Consider the following 25,000-nt stretch of genomic DNA (forward strand, 5'->3'; position numbering starts at 1 on the left):
GTACTGCGATGAGCTGGACGTTCTGGCTCCCTAGCTGTCTCGATCTGTCCCTCACTCCCTGTGCGGTCAGACCAGCCTGTGCCTCGAAGTCGAGTCATCTGTCCGGCACCGGGAATGCTAGAAAAGTGCCGGCTGCTCAGTGCTGCCCCGTACCACCCAAACCGTACCCGGTCGAGACAGACGGGCCCACTGGAACAGCCGAGTGGTTGAAGCGTTCAGTTGGACCAGTTTCAATCTGAGGGTCCCGTGTTCGAATCTCGGTGACGGCGCCTCAGTGGTGGCCGGTAAAGGGTCACAGTGGACATTTTTCCGATCTCCAATGTCAACATATAGATCTATGCAGACCTGCTAGTCAGTGCCTGAACCCGGCCCTTCGTGTCAGTCAGTGTATACGCAAGCAGATCGAAGATCATCAAATAGTAATAATAATAATAATAATAATGGATACTTATATAGCACACTATCCAGAAATCTGCTCTAGGTGCTTTACAAAAACGCTTTTGATAACATAAAACATTATATCTATGTTACATACACACACCAAAATGTGACCACACACACACACACACACGCACGCACGCACGTACGCGCACACACACACGCACGCACGCACACACACACACACTGCATACATACATTTTAACATACATGTGTATCTAACAGCTACCCTAACAAATACGCACACATAGGCAGGCACAAACTTACATAAACACACGCACACACAATACACATTCATATACATGCATGTAGTTGTGGACCTGCCACAATTGAACTTATTGCTGAGGGAAAAGGTGAGTTTTGAGACGAGATTTAAAAGATGCGAGGGAATCAGAGTGACGGAGGTTATCAGGGAGCTTGTTCCACGTCTTTGGCGATTGAAAAGAAAACGATCTGTGTCCATAGGTCTTACTTCTGACGTGAAGTATCCTGAGAAGTCGAGTATCAGAGGAAGAACGGAGCTGGCGAGACGGGGTATAGATATGGATGAGTTCAGAAAGATACTTGGGGCCAGATCCGTTGACTGCAGAAAAGGTCAGAGTGGATAGCTTATAGTCTATTCGATCAGAAAATAGTACACACGTTAATGATCATGTAATCCATGTCAGCGTTCCGAGTCGGTGGCAGGTTCGCCGACTTGAGTTATGGAAACACGAGAACATACCCAGCAAGCACATCCCCGAAAGCGGAGTATGGCTGCTTCAGTACATGGCGGGGTGTAAACGGTCATACACGTAAAAGACCACTCGTGTACATAGTTCGACGGTGTCAATGAACTGGCCGTGGGAGCTGCAGCCCATCGCTGACGAACGCAGAAGAAGAAGAAACCGGTACATCGAGACAGACACCGGCAGATCGAGACTGAGACAGACATGTGGTAGGGATATTATAGAGATAGATAATTATGTTTATGAGTACGAGTTTATGAGTAAGGGAGCTAATTAATACACCAGGTTAAATATCATCCAAGGGTTAGTTGCTTCCCTTGTTCGGTTTCTCCCACTATTCTTATTTGGATTTAGGCATATTCTGATACGGTTAGGTTTGAATGAAAAACAGTTCACTAGATGCAGGCCACAGGACAGTTTAGTGCGCGTTGTCTGGGGAGCAGAAGGGGTCTTGGCCGGTGTGACTTGCTTCCATGCTGGAGGGTAGTGAAGTTACTTACTACCCGTACCCGGATGGTCAGACTGGCGGTCAGTGTGGTGTACACATGTGCCTCTGCTACACTCGTGGGGTATGTGTCATCTCTGTTATGACTTGAGATATTTTGTTTGTTTATTTTGTTGGATAACTGTAACCTAACTTAGTTATCAGTAACTAAGTGATTTATGGTATGCTTATATTACAGTTGTTATTGGAAACATAACTGCTGGGTTTTGAAGGGAAAATTGTGAATTAACTATGCTCAGCAAGTATGGTTGGACTATTATAAATTAGGTTTCTGGTATGGCGGAAATCTTAGTTGGTATGTGGTAAACTGGTTGACAAGCCTTGCCTATTTTTGAGTGATTATATAATACTGAACTGTGTTCGTGCAGTATGGTTAGGGTATGGATGGTGATGATTATTATTATTGCTACTACTACTGTCAATAATGTTTTTTTGAGGTTTGCCTAAGAGTTTAAGTTGAAATGAAAAAAATGTAATTCTTCACTAAGATAATAGTGGAGTGTGTGTATTACTATTAAGTGAGGATAGACTAAATTATTATTGTGACAATTATTATTCTACATTCACTCATTATTTTAGGTTAGTAAAGTTATAGGTAATTTGATTGGTAACTGCAACTATTAATCTTAGCCAAGAGATATGTTGGCTGACGTGTGATTGGAGAGAAAGAGTAAAGAATGATAGTATGGATTTTAATATAAGAATTTATAAAGAGCACTTATAGTGCAGCAGCTGTAACACACGGGGTTGGGTTTTGTGTGTGTGTGTTGCAGGGATTTGTCTTCGTTTGTTTTGTTCCCTTTTCTTGTGGATGGTTCATGGGAATAAAGGTGTCCGTCTTGAACCGAACCCCGACTCGGGTGTGGTGTGGTGAACGAGACGCATACACGCACCCTGTTACAGACACATATAGACATAAATGTCGGAATAGCGAAAACTGATATCAAGACAGCACAAACCAATCCGGCTGCTGCAGTATCGCTGCCATTGAGACACGGCCGGCAACTCAGTAATAAAGGAAAGCAAAAAATGACATATCATGTATACTTAGTCTCACATAGGGACAATGCAAAAATAGAATATAACTTAGTGAATTTGTTGAGCGCCATTTGCCGATCAGCGCGATCTTAAGATGGCGCAGAACCATATGACGATCCGCAGAAGGCGCAACCATCTCGAGATGGGCCAAGCCTTTCTCTTTTGACTTTTCGCGGTTTGTTTCTTAGTAATTTTAATTTGAGTCTTATTAGTGAACTTTGCAAAAGCGTTTGTTTGTGTGTGTGTGTGTGTGTGCAGTCAAAATATTAGACAAGTGACACTTGCGTCCTCCTGATTCTTTTTTAAAAATTTTTAATTTTATTTAATTTAATTTTAAATTTAATTTTAATTTGAGTGTTAAAATTAAAATTTTAATTTTGTTTGTGTGTGTTTCCAAGTGATCGGCAGATGGCGCAATTCTTGCTTGGTTTGCACAATCTTAAGATCGCGCAGCTCTATTCATTTTCGGAAATAATTCATAGATGGCGCGCCCATCTCGAGATGGTCGCGCTTTCTGCGGATCGTCATATGGGTCTGCGCCATCTTAAGATCGCGCTGATCGGCAAATGGCGCTCGACAAATTCAAACTGTAATCACAATCACTGATTTAAATTAAGAATGATGAAAATATTTACGGTTTCTTCACGCAACTGCATAAAAAATACAACGAAGAAAAACAGCAACAAAACGAAGGAACAGATCGAGTTGGACTGTCATATGCCTTTTTACTAAGTTTATCATATGGCTAAAATTCTTTATAACGAAAATAAAAGCGCGATTATATCACTGCTAGTTTTGATGTTTGATGCATACGAAATTCTGAACTTATGACTGACCAGACCTTACCACGTTACTTTTTCCGTAGTCATAATACAGGGACATCGTGGCAGACGATTGTGTCCCCATATTCAAGGGAGGCTACTCATTCATATTTGTGGAAGTGAAGAAGAGTTATGTTGCCCAGCACAAATCCAAAATGGCTCACCGGAGGATTGCGAAGATGTTGAAAATGTATCATTTAAGACCCGTGAAAAGCATGAAATTTACGTTCGATCCATACACATCAAATGTCAGATCCATCAGGTAATTTTCTAGATTTTTAGGAAATAATAGTTGAAAAAATCGCGAAGTACTTATTCGAGAAAATCGAACGATGTACTAAACGTTTGCATGTGTTTTCACTTTGTCAAGGACATGTTGATGATTTTACGAGGAGGAATGTAGAAAGAACAACAGAAACACGCACGCGCAGGCGAACGTGCATACACACACACACACACACAACACTACACACACACACACACAAGACCACACAAACTAACACACAACACTACACACATTGTACGCATACTCTTTCAGCAAAAACACCAGGGAAAGGGAGAAACCATGTATAAAAAATAAAGTTAACAGTGGTAATACTAATAGTATTATTGAAAGACACTGACTGTTTCAGGGAGGTTCTCTTTCAAATGCACACCCCGAGGATTGTGAACACAAACCAGAATACTTACCTCAAGGTGGACGTCAAGTCGGATGGAACTGAGCCAGCCATTGATGTTATCTTTGGTGTGTACTGTGTGTGTGTGTGTGTGTTTGTCTGTGTGTGTCACTGTGTTTGTGTTTGTATGTGTGTGTGTACAGATCTGCACATATGTGTTTGAGTGTCAGTGGTGTTAGTGGTGTGTAGTTCAGAGAGAGAGAGAGAGAGAGAGAGAGAGTATGTGTGTGTGTTTGTGTGTGTCACTGTGTTTGTGTTTGTATGTGTGTGTGTACAGATCTGCACATATGTGTTTGAGTGTTAGTGGTGTGTAGTTCAGAGTGTGTGTGTGTGTGTGTAGGTCTGCACACACGTCTCATCCGAATGACGAGTGCCCAGAGTGTCCAGACCACTCAAGGTCTAGTGGATGGGTATAAAATTCTTGCAGCTGTGGGATTTGAACCGGTGCACTTAGATTCTCTTGCTTCCTAGGAGGACGTGTTACCACTTGGCCAACGTTTGTGTGTGTGTGTATGTGTGTGTGTGTGACAGTGTATGTGTGTTTGTACCTCTGTGTATGTGTGTGTGTGTACAGGTGCGTGTGTGTGTGTGTGTGTGTGTGTGTGTCCATGGTAATCTAACACAGCAATCTGTCATGACACTCCCCGGGGGACGACCACTGACTGGTGATGAAGACAGAATATTCACTCTGCGTGTGTGTGTATGTGTGCGCGCACGCGCTGTGTGTGCGCACATGTAGTGTGTATGCGTCCACACGTATGCAGTTAAGTGAGGTATGTGTGTGTGCGTACATGTAGTGTGTATTCATCCACATGTGTGCAGTTAAGTGTGTGTATGTGTGTGTGCGCACATGTAGTGTGTATTCATCCACATGTGTGCAGTTAAGTGTGTGTATGAGTGTGTGCGCACTTGTAGTGTGTATGCATCCACCTGTGTGCAGTTGTGTGTGTGGGCACATGTAGTGTGTATGCATCCACATGTGTGCAGTTAAGTGTATGTGTGTGTGCACCTGTAGTGTGATCTTGTTGTCATTCAATCACATCATTCCGTCTTGTCACCCCACCCATCCCCCCTCCCTCCCTCCTCCCCCCTCCAGTGGACGGCCACCGGCTGCTGATGAAGACGAAACACCTGAGCACAGTGGAGATTCTGGACCGTCTGTGGGAGTTCTGCGATGCCAAGGACCCGAAGAAAGGAGAGGCGCCGGCATTGCAGACGAAGGCTGGCAAGACCAAGAGGAGATGATGACAGATCTTTAAGAGCTGTTGCCGTGGTGGTGCCAGGTGGTGATAGATTCTAAGAGTGTGTTTATGCGTGTGATTGTTACTGTATGTTAGCAAGGCCATCAATACCAGGAAGAGGTGATGATAGATTCATAGAGTTGTTGTCATAGCTTGGAACTATCAGGCAAGACCAAGAAGAGATGATGATGTATTGGTCAAGCTGTTGCTGTGGTGGTAGAGGTCTACATGTCTAGTATCAGGAACAAGAGTATAATATTTGTGTGATTGTTCACAAGGACAGCAAGACCAAGAAGAGGTGATGGATATATGTCTTGATGATGGTAGTGGTGGTCATAACGTCTGTCGGGAGAATGTAGGTAGGACCACTTCAATTTTGAACTTCAACATATCTAAAAACTAATTACACCATTGGAAAGAAGATAAAAAACTAAGTTCACATGCAAATTTTTATTGCATTATACCCAATAGTTTTTAAGAAAACGGCATCTAAAAATGTGCAAAAATGACGCGTTTTGACAGATTTAACAAATTGCTATTTTTAGACTGTCATAAAATTTTAAGATGAAGACTTACCACATTGTTCTTTGCTGTACTTGGTACCACCAATACCTAGTTTATGCTGAATTTTTTCTGGTCTACTCAAGAACATGCTTTGATAGAGACAGTGCCTCCAAAATAGCAAAATATTCAGTTTTGTCAAGTGTCGAATGGCCTGATTTCACAGTGATAACATGCCGACTTATAATGTTGATATCTCAGAAAGTTTTCATGCTACAAAAACATTTCAAATATGTGCATGTTCAGAAAAGCATGTAGAATACAGTTTTTTTGGAAGACTTAATGCTATCAGAAATGCAGATAATAATGAAAACAGTCTCAAAGTATATGGTTTTTAGTAACAAATGAGCAAGTTTTTTACAATCATGATGAGACTATGCTGTCAGATATCACCAGAGTAATTGTAAATATGCATATCTGACATAACCGAAGTCTTTGACTTGGACAACTAAGCCTAATTCCAAACTTCTCACAGGAGGAGCCAGGGAAGATGCATGAATCTTTCCTTTCTTGTAAAAAACATTCAGCACCATTGATCGTTTCACACTTGCTGAATTCCTTAACCTTTCCCGTACGTCGTGGGTGTGAAATCACCCAGACAAGTGTTTTTGCTCTGTAACTCAAGTAATATTGAAGCCACTTCCACATAATTTCATGACTTTGTCCATAATATAGTTTACTACATATCCACTGAACATTATTTTCTTTTATACATAAACAAAGAAGTTATTAATCAATTAATGTCCCACTACGTCGTGGGTGTGACGACACCCATACTCCCAAAGAATAAACCTTGCACGCCGTACGTCGTGGGTGTGGAGCCACCCATGCAAAGCTTGCGCGCCACGCGTTGTCGACGTGACATCACTTGGGCTCGCTACAGAGAGAGATCAGAGTGACCTTGTCTTTTGTTGATCGTATCCCGGTTCAAGTCTGCGGTAAGTTTTACTCTAAAGTTGTAACTAATTTCAGAAAACAATATTTATTGCACTAGATATCTTCAACAATATTGAATGCACTGTTTTTCTTGTAGAGAATGATCGGGAGCAACTGATTGATAGCTTTTTATCTAGTTGGAATTAAAGTGCCTTTCTAAGAACTGGATATTTTTGTAAGTCTGAAATCAATTGATCTAAAACACACACACACTGCACACACACACTGTCTCTTTGTCTCTCTCTATGTCTGTTGCTCTTTACGTCCGTCTGTCTGTCTCTCTCAAACATGCAATAATATTCACATGTAAACACGCAGATACACGCACATTCATGCAGCCGCCTGTGCATAGCTATACAGTCTGCTATTTGCCTCGAGCAGCACCGCGCGTGGGCTAGAAAATATCAGCACTGGCTAGGGATAGCCTTGACCGAAAGAGGATGGGCGTGTAGCCGCTAAAAAAACAACAAAACCAACAACAAAAACAACACACACACACACACACACACACAAAACAAAAACAAAACCAAAAAAACCGTTTTTTGTAAGTACCAACACTCTCTTCTCACGGGCAAAACTTATTCACAATGCGCCTGGTCAAGCACTGGAGTAAATAGCCTACACGCACAAGTGGAAACTGCGCATGCAAGTCTGCTGAAGAAAAGTCAAATTTGCTTTACGGACAGGTGTGGGTTACTGTGCACCCACGACGTACGGCAAGGTCTTATTTCTTCAGTGAAACCATGGGTGCCTACACACCCACGACGTACAGCGAAGGGTTAGTTCGTACACAGAAACCATGGGTGCCTGCACACCCACGACGTACAGCGAGGGGTCATTCCTTCTTAGAAACCATGGGTTTCCGCACACCCACGATGTACGGCGCGCAAAATTTTAGGCGACGTACGGGAAAGGTTAACAGTGCGCTCAACTACTGACACCACACGTGGAAAGGTACACTCTGGGAACAATTTGTGTAGAAAATGTTCCATTTCCCCCCAGGTTTTGTTTTCTTGATGCTTTAACATATTTAACTGCATCAAGAGTTTGTTGCTGAATGGAATCTTGGGTGCTGATGGTGGTCTTCCTCGTCCACTGTGTGCAATAGTCGCCCTTAACTCACTCAGTACGGCCATTCCTCTCTTCTCCTCTGCACAGACCCCTCGGATGTCCAGTGGGTGGCTGAATGACCCAACCTTTTGCTTCCGTCGTCAGAATTATGGTATTCTTTGTCAACATTCACGTCTTCAGTATAAGAGCCTTCCGCTTGCAATTTTTTTGATGATGGTAATTGGGGTGAAACGCTGTTGACGTCGTCTCTTTCGCCGTTCGTATGGAGAGAGTTTTAAGGCTTTATACTGATCATCATCTGAAATACACAGGCATGAAATTTGAGACAGCTCTAATGTTTTAAAATATCTTTTTTTTTAATTTCAGGGATGCTTTTGCATATATATCATTTATATGTGTGTGTGCATGAGTGTATGATGAATGTGCACTGCTACATGATCTACTAATTTTATTACTACTCCACTGTAATGGTTTCACTTAAATTGATGTAAGTGTTATGTAACAACATATCTTAAACTTATTTCATGTTTACTAATCATGTAAGTTATTTATTCTTTACATCATTTACACACACACACACACACACACTAACTTATCCATACTCAGGCAACCTCATGTATGCATGCTACATAAGTTCAACAGACACTAACTCTGTGCATACACACTTAGCATATAACATACATACTAATGCGCGCACGCACGCACGCACGCACGTACACGCACACACACACAGACGCGTGATCTTATCTTGGCGTTTGACGATCAGAACACAAGTGGAAAGATACACGTGTTCCCATGCCATGCCGGTATACCAGGTAGCCAGGCCGGTATACCCGGTAGCCAGATCGGTATACCCGGTAGCCAGGTCAGTATACCAGGTAGCCAGGCCGGTATACCCAGTAGCCAGATTGGTATACCAGGTAACCAGGCCGGTATACCAGGTAGCCAGACCGGTATACCCAGTAGCCAGGTTGGTATACCAGGTAGCCAGGTCGGTATACCTGGTAGCCAGGTCGGTATACCAGGTAGCCAGGTTGGTATACCTGGTAGCCAGGTTGGTATACCTGGTAGCCTGCCAGGTTGGTATACCAGGTAGCCAGGTCGGTATACTTGTAGCCAGGTCGGTATACCAGGTAGCCAAGTTGGTATACCCGGTAGCCAGGCCGGTATACCCGGTAGCCAAGTCGGTATACCCAATAGCCAGGTTGGTATACCAGGTAGACACCAGTAGCCAGATTGGTATACCAGGTAACCAGGCCAGTATACCAGGTAGCCAAGCCGGTATACCCGGTAGCCAGATCGGTATACCCAGTAGCCAGGTCGGTATACCCAGTAGTCAGACCGGTATACCCAGTAGCCAGGTTGGTATACCAGGTAGCCAGGTTGGTATACCTGGTAGCCAGGTCGGTATACCAGGAGCCAGGCCGGTATACCCGGTAGCCAAGCTGGTATACCAGGTAGACCGGTAGCCAGGTCGGTACACCAGGTAGACAGACTGGTATACCCGGTAGCCAGGTATACCAGGTAGACAGACCGGGACCGGGCATACCCGGTAGCCAGGTCGGTATACCAGATAGACAGACCGGTATACCCGGTAGCCAAGCCGGTATACCTGGTAGCCAGGCTATACCCAGTAGCCAGGCCGGTATACCTGGTAGCCAAGTCAGTATACCAGGTAGCCAGACTGGTACTCCCGGTAGCCAAGCCGGTATACCAGGTAGCCAGGCCGGTATACCCGGTAGCCAAGTCGGTATACCCGGTAGACCGGTAGCCAGGTCGGTACACCAGGTAGACAGACTGGTATACCCGGTAGCCAGGTATACCAGGTAGACAGACCGGGACCGGGCATACCCGGTAGCCAGGTCGGTATACCAGATAGACAGACTGGTATACCCGGTAGCCAAGCCGGTATACCAGGTAGCCAGACCGGTATACCCGGTAGCCAGGCTATACCCAGTAGCCAGGCCGGTGTACCTGGTAGCCAAGTCAGTATACCAGGTAGCCAGACTGGTACTCCCGGTAGCCAAGCCGGTATACCAGGTAGCCAGGCCGGTATACCCGGTAGCCAGGCCGGTATACCTGGTAGCCAAGCCAAGCCGGTATACCCGGTAGCCAGGCCGGTATACCCGGTAGCCAGGCCGGTATACCTGGTAGCCAAGTCAGTATACCCGGTAGCCAGGCCGGTATAACCAGTATTCAAGTCGGTATACCAGCTAGCCAGATTGGTATACCAGGTAGCCAGGCCTGTATACCCGGTAGCGAGACTGGTATACCAGGTAGCCAAACCGGTATACTGGTAGCTGGTATACCAGGTAGCCAGACTGGTATACCCGGTAGCCAGGCCGGTATACCTGGTAGCCAAGTCAGTATACCCGGTAGCCAGGCCGGTATACCAGGTAGCCAGGTTGGTATACCCGGTAGCCAGGCCGGTATACCTGGTAGCCAAGTCAGTATACCCGGTAGCCAGGCCGGTATACCAGGTAGCCAGGTTGGTATACCCAGTATTCAAGTCGGTATGCCAGCTAGCCAGACTGGTATACCCGGTAGCCAAGCCGGTATACCAGGTAGCCAGACCGGTATACCCGATAGCCAGGCCGGTATACCTGGTAGCCAAGTCAGTATACCCAGTATTCAAGTCGGTATACCAGCTAGCCAGATTGGTATACCAGGTAGCCAGGCCGGTATACCCGGTAGCCAGGTCGGTATACCAGGTAGCCAGACCGGTATACCCGGTAGCCAGGTCGGTATACCAGGTAGCCAGGCCAGGCCAGTATACCTGGTAGCCAGGTCGGTATACCAGGTAGCCAGGCCGGTATACCAGATAGCCAGGCCGGTATACCCGGTAGCCAAGTCGGTATACCAGGTAGCCAGGCCGGTATACCCGGTAGCTAGATCGATATACCAGGTAACCAGGCCGGTATACCAGGTAGCCTCGATTACAAATCACATACTGAATGTAATTGCAAATGATCTGTTGAAAAGTAGAGCTCATACTCATAGTCAGAAATTACCACTAAGTTTCAAACAATATTTTACTACACTGGGGCTGTGGCAGATTAAATATATGTTTCTGGAAACTCACACCATTACTTTAAATGCCATATCCAGGAACAATATATCAAGATCCAAAAGGAAAACATTACCTGATAAAGCTTTCCTGGAGTACAGGAGTCTGTTTTCTCGCTCCATGATCTGAAAAATAAACAGGTGAATCGTATGTTCAACATCAGATGTAAAAAAACACACGAACGAAAAGGAAGACATGACAACTTGATAGAAATACGTTTCTAAATGATTATTGGTAGGAAAAGCAAAAAATCAGTTTGACCTCAAAAGCGAATAATAATTTTATCTTCATTTTAAAGTGTTAAGTAACTAGCAAAATACTTTTGTACTTTTTATGTACCTGTATCGACGCCTTCTTTCTGCTTCTGGCCCCTTCCTTGCTGGTGCTCTGGAAGTAGGCCAGGTGCTGATCGTGATTTTTACGTTCCAGAGTGTCGATGCCCAGATCACTTATATAGGTGAATCTGTGCATCGCCTCTGGAACGTGAAATACCATACCTGCAACAGTACAGTTGTGTCAGAAAAATTCTCACAACAAAAAACTAGTTAAGTGTTGAAGTGCTGACATTTCATAAGAAATCCAAAGAAACAAGGCAAGTCATGGGACCACCATCATATAATGATAAAACACTCACTTTCAGCACAGCATAAATGTCACATTCTCTACAGATCTTGTCATTTTCACTTTAATTTCAGGCTATGTAACAGATGGGGCTATGGATCTGATAATGTTATTGTCCAAGTTCCATGTATACGAATATAAACTTCTGAAAATTATTCCAAGCACCACAACAAACATTGAAAATATCTTAAAATACAGTAACACTAAACAGCATCATAAAATATTGCCATGCGATGGATGGAACACTTGAGAGTTCTGTACAACAAAACTGGACTCTTTGTATACTTCATTTTGACAGCTGTACCTAGTGTAAGGGGCTTGATAATGCATTTTCTTTACTATTTGGGAGTAATATATACTGTTACTGAGTTGCAGTAAGGACTTATGTTTAAGAGCATACTTTTTTCTGTAAACTCTTTAATGCTTGAAGATATTTTCTGTTCATGAGGCATGTGTGTGGATGTGTGCTGTGCGTGTGGTGGGATGGGTGGACAGAGGCGATGTATATATATATATAAAACCCTTGTATTTTACACTTTGCAAATATCATAAACAATGCTTAATTTTTTTTTTTTTTTTTTTTCAAACAATAGGGTGAATGAATCCGTTTTCCCATCCCTCTTCAGATACTGTGATGTGCAAATACACTTAGATGAATATACATATGTGTGTGTGTATAATTATGTCTGTTTTTATGTGTATCAGTATGTATGTTTTTATGTGTATCAATATGTATGTGCATTCATCTGTTTACCTATATTTGTGCAATTGTTTTGAATGAAAGCTGAATTATACAGAAAACAGAAAACCCTGCACTCACAATGAATGTATGGTATAACATCCTCATCGAAAGTTTTCAACTTAAATTTTCTCCCCCAGGTTCTGGCCTTTTCCTGGAATTGCTGGGGGGTCAACGCTGATGGTGTCTGAGGCTTTGCCTTCAGAGCAGCCATCAGGTCGCAAAAATCTGCCCAAAGATCCTGGAGGCCAGCAGGATCCACCATCCTCTTCTCCTGACTTCGACTGGAAGAGCTTGTTGAGGCTTCTTCTTGATCAAGAATCCGTCTCCGTTTTGGAGGGCGGTTTACGAAAATTTCTCTCTGTAGAAAAAGGACAGACTTTTCATGTTTGCTCATGAGAATTTTTTTTTTCTCGAATTTTTCAGGTCATAAGGGTCATTGTAATTTGTACAATAAGCATCATAGTTAGCATATGCTTACACACACACACACACATGTATGCACACACCTGTTCCTCTGTGGTCAAGATGTTATGAAGCCTTTGCACAATTTGTTGCTTCGTTAGGTTTTTTTTCTGCTCTTCCAGTCTTGTTAAAGAGGTGGCGCTCCAGGGTGTCCTTGGGCAGCAAATGCAAGTTCTGTATGTCCCTGGGTCCTGTTTCCAAGATGGCAAGGATGTTGAGGTTGGATATCGCTTTCTCCAGCTCAGTGCCTGTAAAGTAAAAAAAAAAAGAAAAAAAAAAAGAAATGAGATTAAATTCTGCTTTCGTCTCAAAAAGGAGAATGGGGATATCAGTTTGTAGAGGGCTGGACTGGCAATCACCAGGCAACAAGTCTGGTCTGCATGATAATGAAATAATATACTCTAGTGCCAACTGCAGGGGTGCAAGTGGTTCCGTCTCATACGGATTTCCGTCTTGATGAAATTTCGATTTTTTTTTTTTTTTTTTTTTTTTTTTTTTTTGTCCCTATGCTTTTGGTCCGGGAAAGTTTTGGTCGGAACTTGAATACTGAACTATTCACCGGAAGATGGAACTTTCTTGACTGGTTGACCAGTGCTTAGCTAAACTGAAGCCAGCGCCAGCTGTGTCTGGCCGCGCGCGCTGTGTACGACTCCCATTTTTGCTGCTGGAAGCCGGATGGGACTGTTCGTTGGAAAGCGAGAACAGAGAGAATGTGTGTGTGTGTGTGTGTGTGTGTGTGAGAGAGAGAGAGAGAGAGAGAGAGAGAGAGAGAGGCACACACACACACACACTGTTACTTAGCCCTGAAACTCTGTATTTTACTGAGAGAAAAAAATCGCCTAGGACGGAAAATCATAGAAGACCGGACTTCAGTCTTGCCACTTTTTTCCACTTGCACCCCTGCAACTGTCTGGAAGCCCAACTTCTGATTTCACCCATCAAAGTAGTATCAGGATGGTAATCTTCAAACACTTCTCAAGCCTGGCATAATTTGCCTTATGCAGCTGCTCATTCACTTGTTAGTATTAAACAGTTGTCAAACTATGCTTTGGAAAGCAATCATGGTAGCAACAGAGAAATGATCAAAATTCATTTATTCTCTAATATATATATATATTACAAACCTGAAAGCTGTGTCCACTTTGTTACTTTCCCTCTTCCATCATCACCGGTTTCCTCGGTGAACTTGAAAGAGATACCCAACCTCTTCATCTCCTCCACCAGGCTAGTCTTTTTGCTCTGGTCGACAGCCCAGAGAATAACCTGTTGACATGCAAGCAAGTACAGTTGAGTAATGGAGTGTGATGGTTCCATCATTTATTTAATTATTTACAAGTCCAAGATTTTTTTTGACACAAAACATTTGCAGGTTTATCAAGTGACTTGTTAGATAAAAACATAACAGTCTTCTTCATCTTCATTACCCAGCAAGAACTCTTGGGAGTAGCCAAAAAGGTGAGAAGGTTGCCCATGTGACCTTTGTTTTTTACCTCAAGGGTAGCCACATGTGACCTTTGTTTTGTTGGGTTTTTTTCACCTCGAGGGTAGCCACATTCCATCTTCTAAGAAGATGAGAAGTTTTGAAAACAGGGTGAGAGATCATGGCTAGAATAAAATGAAGATGAGAAGAAAATAAGAGACAACTAGAAAGAGGGACCACTTCTTCAGCTCTTGGGGTCAGCACAGGAGGGAGGTTTGTTTCTTTATGCCTCAGCCTCCAACAGGCCAAGCACAACTATCAATTTCTTCCCTTTGAATCAACTATTGATACTCACCTGATTCAGAAGCTTGTTGGAGATTCGCATCCTCAGATGCAACAGATCTGGAATCAGGCTATCATACTGGACCCAGGGAAACAGATCCTCCTCTTTGTACCCCAGCTTGGTGCGCTCAGCTGGAAGGCACTCTTGCTGCTCAGTATGATTCCTGGTGGTTGTCCAGGTCTCTTAAAAATAAATAAAACATATCAGAAATCAAAATAATGACTTGGACCAGATGTGTGCCAATTAGAAAAATAAAAAAAGTATATATATTTATGTTTATGATAGTGAGGCTTGTAGCACATTAACAGGAGAAAATGATGCTGCCATTGTTCATACTTCAATTTCCATGTGTAACAAAAATCATAATCACCACCAACTCTACCACCCTGAACATCACTATCATCAACTCCACCACATTATCATCATCACTACCATGATAATTGTTGTTCAGTATGTGAATATGTTAACTGGTGTTTTCAACTTACTTTCGAAATCACCAATTTCAGCTTTTGTACAGAGGCACCACAAACAGAAGTGGAAGGCACTGGGCCCAATAATGCCCTTCATGAGGGCCACTGCCTTCCAGTCACTTGAAATTACCCTGGAAAAACAAATGATGAATTTAGTTACAATAACAGTAGTATAATGTTAATTATTTTTTAATAAAAGTGCATGAAAATTGAAATATGTGCAATATGGAAGTCTGTTATCCATATAAAAAGATAACTTTGAAAGAAATGTGCTAAACATAGCATTATGTAATCCTAGTCTGTATGGCCCCTTAAGCATACTGACATATGTTGCTGATTTAAACCCTCAAGCCACTCAACTTAATGTAACCTTAAAAAACAACAACATGAGTACAGTATACATAAATATACAGTAGTTACGTTTATATATGTTACCTGGCTGATTTACTTCAAGTTCAACATCCGGAATGGATGTGCTTGGAACAAAGTGTCTTATCATATGAACAGGGAAACAATAACAGAACTCTTGTAAGATCTGGTCATATTGATTCACAATACACATTCTGAATGGAAGTGCCGTGTATACAGTGTGTTGCCTTTTAAACCAGATACAGCAAGACACCTGCTGATATTGCCATGTTGATATATGTTTAAAAATAATCATATTGATAATGAAGGAGATTGTATTTGAGTGCTGATCTTAGTGAAAAGAAATATTTTGTCAGACCTGTGCTTTCAAAGTACTGCACATACGTAGTACTTGCATAATGGTAATAAATTTGCAAATGAAATCCATGGCCAACTGATTTGTGTGTGTGGGTGTGTGCGTCACTGTGTGTGTTACCAGTTTATTTTCACAAGCTTGTCCTTGATGACCAGTCCTCTGTTTGCAGCCTCTGCCATCTGTTGTCTTGTCATTCTTGAACCTGGGATGAGGGATGGTCTGTCCTCATTACCTGAGGTCACATTTCAAACATGGTTAAAAATCAGAAATCCGCATTGACAAGTTGATTCCTTGTAATTTACAAAGAAAAACAAAAAACTCGAAAACAGGAGAAAAAAATGTTATATGCCATTTCTTACTAGAGCAAATGGTCCATTACAATAATGATGCATTCTATTATGGCACTCTTTCCAAAAAACTGCTCTAGCTGCTTAACAAAAAACATGCCACAAACTATAAATGTACACAGATAGTAAGGAACACAAAACCACCCACTTTTTTCACACAAGCATGCATACTTGTGCACAAACATTCCAGCATACCACACATATACAGGAGCATGATATATTGTTTGGATGAACATGCCACAACTGTACCTGTTGCTGAGAGAAGAGATATAAATGTGGTGAGACATTACGTGTTGGAGGTTGTCAAGAGTCTGTTCCATGTCTATACGGCTTGAAATATCATTTTTCCACAGCCTGATTCATCACATGCTCTGTTCTCTCAGATCATCCCATAGCATATTCACATCCCCGCCACACTCACCCTAAATCACACAGATGGGAAAAAAATTCAATAAGCCAGCTTAAAGAGCTGACTACAGTTGTGAGAGTTTTTAAAGCAGTGGCAGAAGTTGAAGATATAACTTACTGAGGCCAGTGTTCCAGAAAGCCTGTACAGAACAGAACTGTTGGCAAAAAGTCCAAGTGTGAACAGTATGGAGGTTGGGAACATAAGTATCGGAAAACAGACAGTCACCTACACAAGTGAATTGTTGGGCATGCTTACTTACCCAGGTACAAGAACACAGTGTGTTCATCATCAGAGGAGTACTCTCTCCTCAGACGTCTGGGATGAGTTTTATCACCCCTCTGACGGAATTCTTGTGCCTTGTAATTTTGGCACCGTCGCATGCGAAACGAAATGTGAGATTCACAGTGTCAGCTGCTGTCTCCAGCATGGATCTGTTCTCTGGCAGATCCATCACTGTCTCTATCAGTTCTGACAGAGTTCGACAGCAGTCATCTCCACTTTGAATCTGAAATAAACATATAAACAAAAGTCATTTGTTGGCTCCTGCTCTGCGTAATTTTACTGACAGTGAAAAATGATTGCCAATTGAAAGGGTAAAGCTAATAGACTGAGAAACAGTTGAAGCAGTCAGAAAATCAGAGGATTTGTAAACTGAAACTATATATACATAATAACAAATAAATAATGGGGCTTGGGAGGGAAGGGGGTGGGAGGTTCTGACTTCCATGCATAATAATCATCATTGGTTGAGACATGGTAGGTGAGCACTATCCACTTAGGAAGTTGGGTTGCTGTCATAAGAGGAGTGAAATTATGTCATGATACTCACATCTGAAATAATAAACTTAAAGGTGAAGCTCAAGTTTCTGGAAAAGCATACATTCAGCAATTTCTGTACTCAGAGAAACTAGTACTGAAAAAGATTTTTATTTAATCTAAAAAAATATTTAAAAAAAGTAAGAGGGGGAAAATTCTATATTAACTGAATAATGGATAAATAATGGATAAGACTCACCCCTGGAATAGGAATCAACTGAAGCGCTGACCCCAGGCGAAGAGCTTCCAGATTAATCTCCCTGACTGGTGGGATGCCCTTCAGCAATGCACCCGTCCTTAGTGCTTGAAGGGCGCTATAGGTTATCTTATGTCTATCTTTAACACTTATTAGTCTGAGGAGTCTCTCACCTGGCCCCTCCATCCCCCCCCCTTCCACCTTTCTACCTGGCCCCTCCATCCTCCCCCTTCCACCTTTCTACCTGGCCCCTCCATCCCCCCTTCCACCTTTCTACCTGGCCCCTCCATCCCCCCTTCCACCTTTCTACCTGGCCCCTCCATCCCCCCTTCCACCTTTCTACCTGGCCCCTCCATCCCCCCTTCCACCTTTCTACCTGGCCCCTCCATCCCCCCTTCCACCTTTCTACCTGGCCCCTCCATCCTCCCCCTTCCACCTTTCTACCTGGCCCCTCCATCCCCCCTTCCACCTGGCCCCTCCATCCCCCCACCTTCCACCTTTCCACCTGGCCCCTCCATCCCCCCACCTTCCACCTGGCCCCTCCACACCCCCCCCCCCCCCCCCCCCAACCGCCTTCTTCATCGTCTGATTCAGTTCTTTGTCTCTTCTCTTCTTTCTCCTTCTCCGCATCATTCTTCTTCCTCTTCTGTTTCTACGTAGTCCAGTTTCAGTGGACTGTTGGCCTTGAGGTAACGCGTCCGCCTAGGAAGCCAGAGAATCCGAGCACACTGGTTCGAATCCCTGCAGAGTCGCCAGTATTTCCCCCCCCTCCACTAGACCTTGAGTGGTGGTCTGGGCGCTAGTCATTCGGATGAGACGATAAACCGAGGTCCCGTGTGCAGCATGCATTTAGTTCACGTAAAAGAACTCACGGCAACAAAAGGGTTGTTCCTGGCAAAATTCTGTAGGAAAATTCACTTCGATAGGAAAAACAAATAAAAAAAAACTGCAGGCAGGAAAACATACACACACACACACACACACACACACACACAAAGGGCGGCGCTCTCAGTGTAGTGACGCGCTCTCCCTGGGAAGAGCAGCCCGATTTTCACACAGAGAAATCTGTTGTGACAAACAAACAAAAAAAAAAAAAAAAAAAAAAAAAAAGAAAAAAGAAAAGAAAAAGTAATACAATACAATACAATACATTCTGAACCTAGTTCACAGACGATCAGATAATTATTTTATTTTTTTTACTGTACTGTGCAGGTACCTGTGTGGTGGAATGGATAGAGCGTTCAGGTGGCAATCAGAAGTTCGTGAGTTCGAATCGTGGTGGACCCAAAGCTGAAAACAAAAGAAGAAAGAAATGTTAAAGACATGAATGTGTGTATGAACAGCATCAGCAGTAGTAGTAGTCCGAATTCAGGATACAGGTACTATGGTAATAACAGTAATGGGGATATAGGTATATAACAGGGGCTATAGCAGCATGGTAGTCGCAGTTTGGGATGAATTTTACAGCAGCATGATGTGTTGTGTGAAGGTATGTGTTCTAGCGGAATCCAGGACAGCCACCTGGATTGCTGTAATATGCCAGACTGGACCTCAATGGTCTCTCGAAACCTGCATGCTGTGTTATGAAGATGCTAAACTTGAGTAGGGCCAGCAATAGACCCGCCCCCCCCCTCCCCCACGACGCCCCCGCCACCCCCCCCCCCACCCCCCCAAAAAAAAAAAAATCAAGGGGGACACTATATGTAGATGTCGGGGAAAGAGAGAGAGAGAGAGAGAGAGAGAGAGCGGGGAAATATATATTTGTATTTGAATTTCTTTTTATCACAACAGATTTCTCTGTGTGAAATTCGGGTTGCTCTCCCCAGGGAGAGCGCGTCGCTACACGAAAGCGCCACCCTTTCTTTTGTATTTTTTCCTGCGTGCAGTTTTATTTGTTTTTCCTATCGAAGTGGATTTTTCTACAGAATTTTGCAAGGAACAACCCTTTTGTTGCCGTGGGTTCTTTTACGTGCGCCAAGTGCATGCTGCACATGGGACCTCGGTTTATCGTCTCATCCGATTGATGATATATGGGGAGCGGTGACATGGTCGATAGATCTATAGAGAAAAGTAGAAGTGCATACCATTGGGAGGCGGAAGATAGATAGAGACAGATGTATGTAGAAACGGAGACGGTATATAAACACACACGTGCACATGATTCGATATGGAGAAAGTACACACTTCGTCAGCATATCACAACACACACGTACCCACACCCATACCCCTCCGCCCAATACACACCATACATACACACACACACACTCTGCCCCCCGTCCCCCCCACACAACCCATACATCCACCCGCCAACCACCCTCCCGGCCCCCCACACACAGTCCCCCGCCCCTCACCCCTGCTCCCCCCACCCTCCACACACACCCATACCGCCCGCCCGACACACCCACAGCCTACCCCCCCCCTCCCACACCCCCATACACACACACCAACATCCACACCCACATACCTCTCCCTCACCACCCACCTACACCACACACACACACACACACACACACACACACACAGAGTCAGAGCTAAATGCATGAAGCATGCTGATGGAAACCCCAGCAGAGTGACGTCAAAATGACATAATCGATCGATAATGTGGAGGGGGTGAGGACTGAAGGACGGGGTGGGAGGGCGAGAGCACTGGGGCGAGCGACAGGAGAGACAGAGAAGGGGTGTGGGGAGAGGGGGGTGGGGTGGGGGGGCAAGGGGCAATCACGTGACTATGACGTATACTTCCCTATCGATCTTCTGTCGTCCTGCTTCCGGAGCGAGAGAGAGAGAGAGAGGGATATATATATATATATATATATATATATATATATATATATAGAGAGAGAGAGAGAGAGAGAGAGAGAGATAAAGACAGAGAGAGAGAGACAGAGAGATAGAGAGAGAGGAAGAGATAGAGAGAGGGATAGAGAGAGTGAGAGAGAGGTGGAGAGAGAGGGTGAGAGAGAGAGAGAGCGAGAGAGAGACACACACACACATACACACACACACACACAGATATATATATTATATATAGGGAGGAGAGAGAGAGAGAGAGAGAGAGAGATGGAGAGATAGAGAGAGAGGGGGAGAGATAGAGAGAGAGAGAGATAGGGAGAGAGACAGAGGGAGAGATAGAGAGGGAGAGAGATAGAGATGGAGAGAGAGGGAGAGAGAGGGGGGGATGAGAAGGAGAGAGAGAGGGGGGGAGAGAGGTAGAGAGAGAGGGGGAGAGAGAGAGACAGGGAGAGAGAGACAGAGGGAGGGAGAGAGGGAGAGAGAGAAAGAGAGGGAGAGAGAGAAAGAGAGAGAAGGGGAGAGAGAGAGGGAGAGATGGAGAGAGAGGGAGAGAGAGAGAGGGAGAGAGAGAGAGGGGTGAGAGAGAGATTCAGATTCAAATTCAGATTCAGATGTTTATTCAGATAAAGTTTTTAAGTGTTTAAGAGAGATGGGGAGAAAGAGAGAGAGGTAGAGAGTTAGAGGGAGAGAGAGAGAGAGGGAGAGAGAGAGAGAGAGAGAGAGAGAGAGAGAGAGAAATAGAGGGAGAGAGTAAGAGACAGAGAGAGAGGCAGAGGGAGGGAGATAGAGAGAGAAAGAGAGAGAGAAAATTGAGAGAAGGTGAGAGAGGGAGAAACAAAGAGAGAGAGAAGGGGAGAGAGGGGGGAGACAGAGAAAGGGAGAGTGAGGGAGAGAGTGAGAGAGAGGGAGAGAGGTAGAGACAGAAAGAGAGATAGAGAAGGTGGGAGAGAGGGGGGGTGGGGGGGTGGGGGTTGAGATACGTACAATTGCAGCTTGTAATGTGTATGCATGGAATATAGAATATATCGACAGCTTTGAAACAACCAATGTGAATTGATTAAGTTGGCTGGGCTAGTCTGACCAAAGGATGATTAATTTTGATGCTGGACTGGCTCCATCACCTGACTATAGATATCAGGTTTCCGTTTTGATAGACATATATATTAATGTAAAAACACAGGAGAAACAGCTAGCTCAGCGATGATCGTGAGTGTCGACTCTCTCTCTCTCCCCCCCCTCTCTCTCTCTCTTTCAACAACAACAACAAAAACATCGTAAAGAGAACACAACAAGACAGCAATTAGGTATACAACAACAACAACAGCAATAGCAGCAACAGCAGCAACAACAGCAACAGCAACAACAGCAACAGCAACATCAAGACCGCACAAGAATAGGCCTACAAACAGCAACGACAAGAGGCAGATGGTAAAGACAGGTGGTAAAGAAGTACCTATCACAGAATCGATTCACCGTATATGCCGTGTTTTTTCACACACGCTTGTTGATTTCTACGCGCGGTAGTTGACGCACGCACGTACGTACGTAGCCTGCGTAGGTAGACCCAAAATCGCGAGAGCTAGCTGTAGTATTGCTCCATCACCTACCGACCTATCACCAACCACCCATCTCCCCGCCTCCTCCCAAGTGCTTCTGCAGACAACGCGCATCTTTCTCGCTTCGCGTGGTGCCAGCAGCCTCCAATCTCAAAGTCATTGACCTTTGCTTCTAAAAGGAACCTTTCTTGATCGACTATATCGATCGATCTCGTTCACACTTGCCTGTGTGTGTTGTGTGTGTGTGGGTGTGGGGGTGGGGGGGTGGGGTGAGGGTGGGGGATGGGGGCGGGTGTCTATGTGTGTATGTGTGTGTTTGGGGAGGGGGGAGGAGTAGTACATATGTGAGCGCGTGGGTGTTGGGGGTGGAGAGTGGGGTGATGGGAAGAAGTGGTGGGATGACTGATACAGGAAAAGAGACATAAAAAGTGGTGCGTGCGCGCGCGCGCGCGCGCGTGTGTGTGTGCGTATGTCTGTGTCTCTATTTGTGTGTGTGTGTGTGTGTGTGTGTGTGTGTGTGTGTGTGTGTGTGTATAGATTATCAGTCAGTAAACATGGTTTTATAAGGGCTCCCAGTTTTCAATTCCTCAATCAAAGAAACAAAACAGAACAAAATAATTTGATCGTCGTGTTACTCTAGTTTTCAGATCCTTACTTCTTACTTTTATCCTCAATCCGTTTGTTTTCAGACTGATGCATTCGTGTGAAAGCGATTTGACTTGTTAAGCATAGCGCTTTATGAATACATGTAATATTATCGCTACATCATACGATACAAATGCTGTCACAGGTACCACAATCAGACTGCTGTAGTTTTCCTGACTGATGCCCTGTCCGTCCTGCAGGACCCTGAGAGTCCAACAGAAACACTGACCTAAACGGCCTGTCCTCCATTCCACAAGAGCACGTGGACAGGTCCACCAGCTGCTCAGAAGTACAGACCATCATCAAGGCCAAGCAACAGAAGAAATGGATGCAACAGCATCCACACCACAGAAAGGACAGACCGCCTACTGCCTGCTGACTTGGCGGGAACATTTTCAGTGTTCAGACTCAGAACAGGGTACAACCGCTTGAACCATCATTTATACTCTGGATCCTGCATTTGGTCACTCAGCCCCCTCTACTGAGACTGACAGCCAGACAACAGAACATCTGCTGCAGTCCTGACCCCTCCATGAGGTGCTCGGGATGAGATTCTGGCTCGGCCCAGCTCCACTGACCCGGAAGCTCTACGTCTGTGTGGAGGACCTGCAGTGTACAGCTTCCTTCATTGTGGTGACTGGGGTGTCCATCTGACGAACGAGAAGAAGAAGAAGAAGAAGAAGATTACCTGCAGACAACAGCTAGTGTCGAAGCGAAGGTCTTAAAAAGTAGGAACACGTTTTCCTATGAGATGGTAAATTCCTGGCTCGCTGTTGACAAGTATATCGGTCTAGTACGACACACCCAAGCAGGTTTCTATTCTAAGCAAAGACCGTTTCTATTTCCAGCACTATAACGTGAAGAAAAAGCCACAAAAAGGCAATACTGTGAAGTTTTGAACAGAGACTGTCACAGGTGCCACTATCTGCCAGCAGACGGCAGCCATTGTCGATGTGAAGGTCTCAGAAAGTAGGAACACGTGTTCTCCAGAGATGATCAATTCCACCTTCGCTGAACACTTGGAGAAAATGTGTGTGTGTGTGTGTGTGTGTGTGTGTGAAAATTCCGAACAGCACACGCAGGTTTCTTTGTTTGAACAAACACCGTTTTCATTCCTGTCAACACTGGCCTTGTCTTTTCATACCCGCCCTGACCTGCTAAAGCCATATCGGATGTCGGTTACATCTGCTTTGATCTCTGCTTTCTGTGGCGTCAGACCAGCCTTTTCTCTGCCTCGCTGGGTTGCTGGCTGCGCGCTGAAAGCAGTTTGATCCAGCTTCGGAATGCATATCTCATTTATTGATTGATTGATTTTGTTCCTTTACTTAATTTCCTATGTTCTCACTGGAGTGTGTCATGAACACAACGATGGTAATAATAACTGCTCCACCCTCCCCCTCCTCCTCCCTTCCCCCTCCTGACCTGTCGCGCTCACCTCTGAGTGTGTGCGTAAGTGCGTAAGAGAGAGAGAGAGAGAGAGAGAGAGAGGTCTTATTATTACTATGAATATGCCTTTATGTAGCATTGTGTACGCATGTGATGACTTTATGTAGTATTGTGTAGTGCATGCTCTGACGTGTATACAGCATTGTGCAGTGTAGACCCTGTAGACACTATTTCAGGGCGGGGACTGCATGTAAAAAAGCGCGCCAGTGTTTATCCATTGTCCTCGAAAATAAAGAAATTGTCTTGTCTTGTCCGTGTGCTGCTGGCAGTGGCAGTCTGTCGGAGCTGACAATGGACGAAGTTTACAAGATGGGTTTCTGTGGGTTTGTGTTTGGCTCATGAGAGCAAATGACGAATCACACACCTGAGCTTACTGAGGAGGGCCCTGGAATGTCTCCGGATGAGGGCAGTCTGAGATGCATTGTTTTCTTCTTCTTTCTCTGACGTTCGCGAAATCAATGCGGTTGGTAGACTCCATGGAAAGTATGGACTGCTTCTTTGTGGTTTTCGTGGTCTACTGTCAGCAGAAGCTGTCAGTACCTTTGGGTTAGTGCCACAAAACTGACGATTTTCTTTGATCCAGTATTTGTACCTCTTCTTTCGTCGACGTTGGCTTCTCTGCTCATTTGAAAGGACGTGAGAGCTGTTGGCAATGGTTATTCGTCATTGTTAAAGACGTGGTCAGTATATTGGAATCAATTGCACCTGCAGGACCATCGTTTTACTACTTATGAAGTCAGATTTGTCCTAAAGTTTAGTGTTTGTTATTCAGTCCCGTCAACAGATGCCCCAGATGGACTTCAGAGACTGCACGTGAAACTTTTCCAAGCTGGCAGATGTGCTTTCTTTTGAAAGGCCATATTTCATATCCACCGAGAAACTCATGGAACCAAACTTTGCAGACTTTCAGCTTGGTTTGAAGCTGGA

At 44.3% G+C, this 25,000-nt stretch overlaps 2 protein-coding genes across 3 annotated transcripts; one reads left to right on the forward strand and one right to left on the reverse strand.

Moving 5' to 3' along the window:
• The first annotated feature begins 1,516 nt into the window (after positions 1-1,516).
• Positions 1,517-12,718, forward strand: LOC143302260 (large ribosomal subunit protein mL53-like). Of its 2 annotated transcripts, none has more exons than XM_076616849.1 (4): positions 1,517-1,735; positions 4,163-4,275; positions 5,304-5,490; positions 12,584-12,718. In XM_076616849.1, exons 1-3 carry the CDS (start codon positions 1,566-1,568, stop codon positions 5,450-5,452), a joined length of 432 nt encoding a protein of 143 aa, XP_076472964.1. In that variant the 5' UTR covers positions 1,517-1,565; the 3' UTR covers positions 5,453-5,490; positions 12,584-12,718. The 2 variants fall into 2 exon arrangements, with proteins under 2 accessions (XP_076472964.1, XP_076472965.1); XM_076616850.1 differs by lacking the exon at positions 1,517-1,735 and adding an exon at positions 3,641-3,792.
• LOC143274633 (uncharacterized) lies at positions 10,596-17,001 on the reverse strand. The gene is made up of 6 exons (XM_076578505.1): positions 16,881-17,001; positions 16,000-16,097; positions 14,684-14,851; positions 14,033-14,171; positions 12,525-12,872; positions 10,596-11,580 (listed from the first exon to the last, which is right to left on the reverse strand). The coding sequence occupies exons 1-6, from the start codon at positions 16,999-17,001 to the stop codon at positions 11,384-11,386; spliced, it is 1,071 nt and encodes a 356-aa protein (XP_076434620.1). The 3' UTR covers positions 10,596-11,383.
• Between the last annotated feature and the right edge of the window lie 7,999 nt (positions 17,002-25,000).

This window comes from Babylonia areolata, chromosome 29, assembly GCF_041734735.1.
Source record: "Babylonia areolata isolate BAREFJ2019XMU chromosome 29, ASM4173473v1, whole genome shotgun sequence".
NCBI lineage: Eukaryota > Metazoa > Mollusca > Gastropoda > Neogastropoda > Buccinidae > Babylonia > Babylonia areolata.

What these genes read in the sequence shown, in the direction of transcription:
- LOC143274633 (XM_076578505.1), bottom strand. Translation starts at nt 17,001, where the DNA reads ATGCGACGGTGCCAAAATTACAAGGCACAAGAATTCCGTCAGAGGGGT. An exon ending in TGGTCATCAAGGACAAGCTT is followed by an intron (nt 14,852 to 15,999) that starts GTGAAAATAAAC and finishes TATTTTTAAGAG; the next exon opens with ACCTGGACAACCACCAGGAA. An exon ending in CCAACAAGCTTCTGAATCAG is followed by an intron (nt 14,172 to 14,683) that starts GTGAGTATCAAT and finishes GCATGTCAACAG; the next exon opens with GTTATTCTCTGGGCTGTCGA.
- LOC143302260 (XM_076616849.1), top strand. Translation starts at nt 1,566, where the DNA reads ATGCAGGCCACAGGACAGTTTAGTGCGCGTTGTCTGGGGAGCAGAAGG. An exon ending in GCCTCTGCTACACTCGTGGG is followed by an intron (nt 1,736 to 4,162) that starts GTATGTGTCATC and finishes TGACTGTTTCAG; the next exon opens with GGAGGTTCTCTTTCAAATGC. An exon ending in AGCCATTGATGTTATCTTTG is followed by an intron (nt 4,276 to 5,303) that starts GTGTGTACTGTG and finishes TCCCCCCTCCAG; the next exon opens with TGGACGGCCACCGGCTGCTG.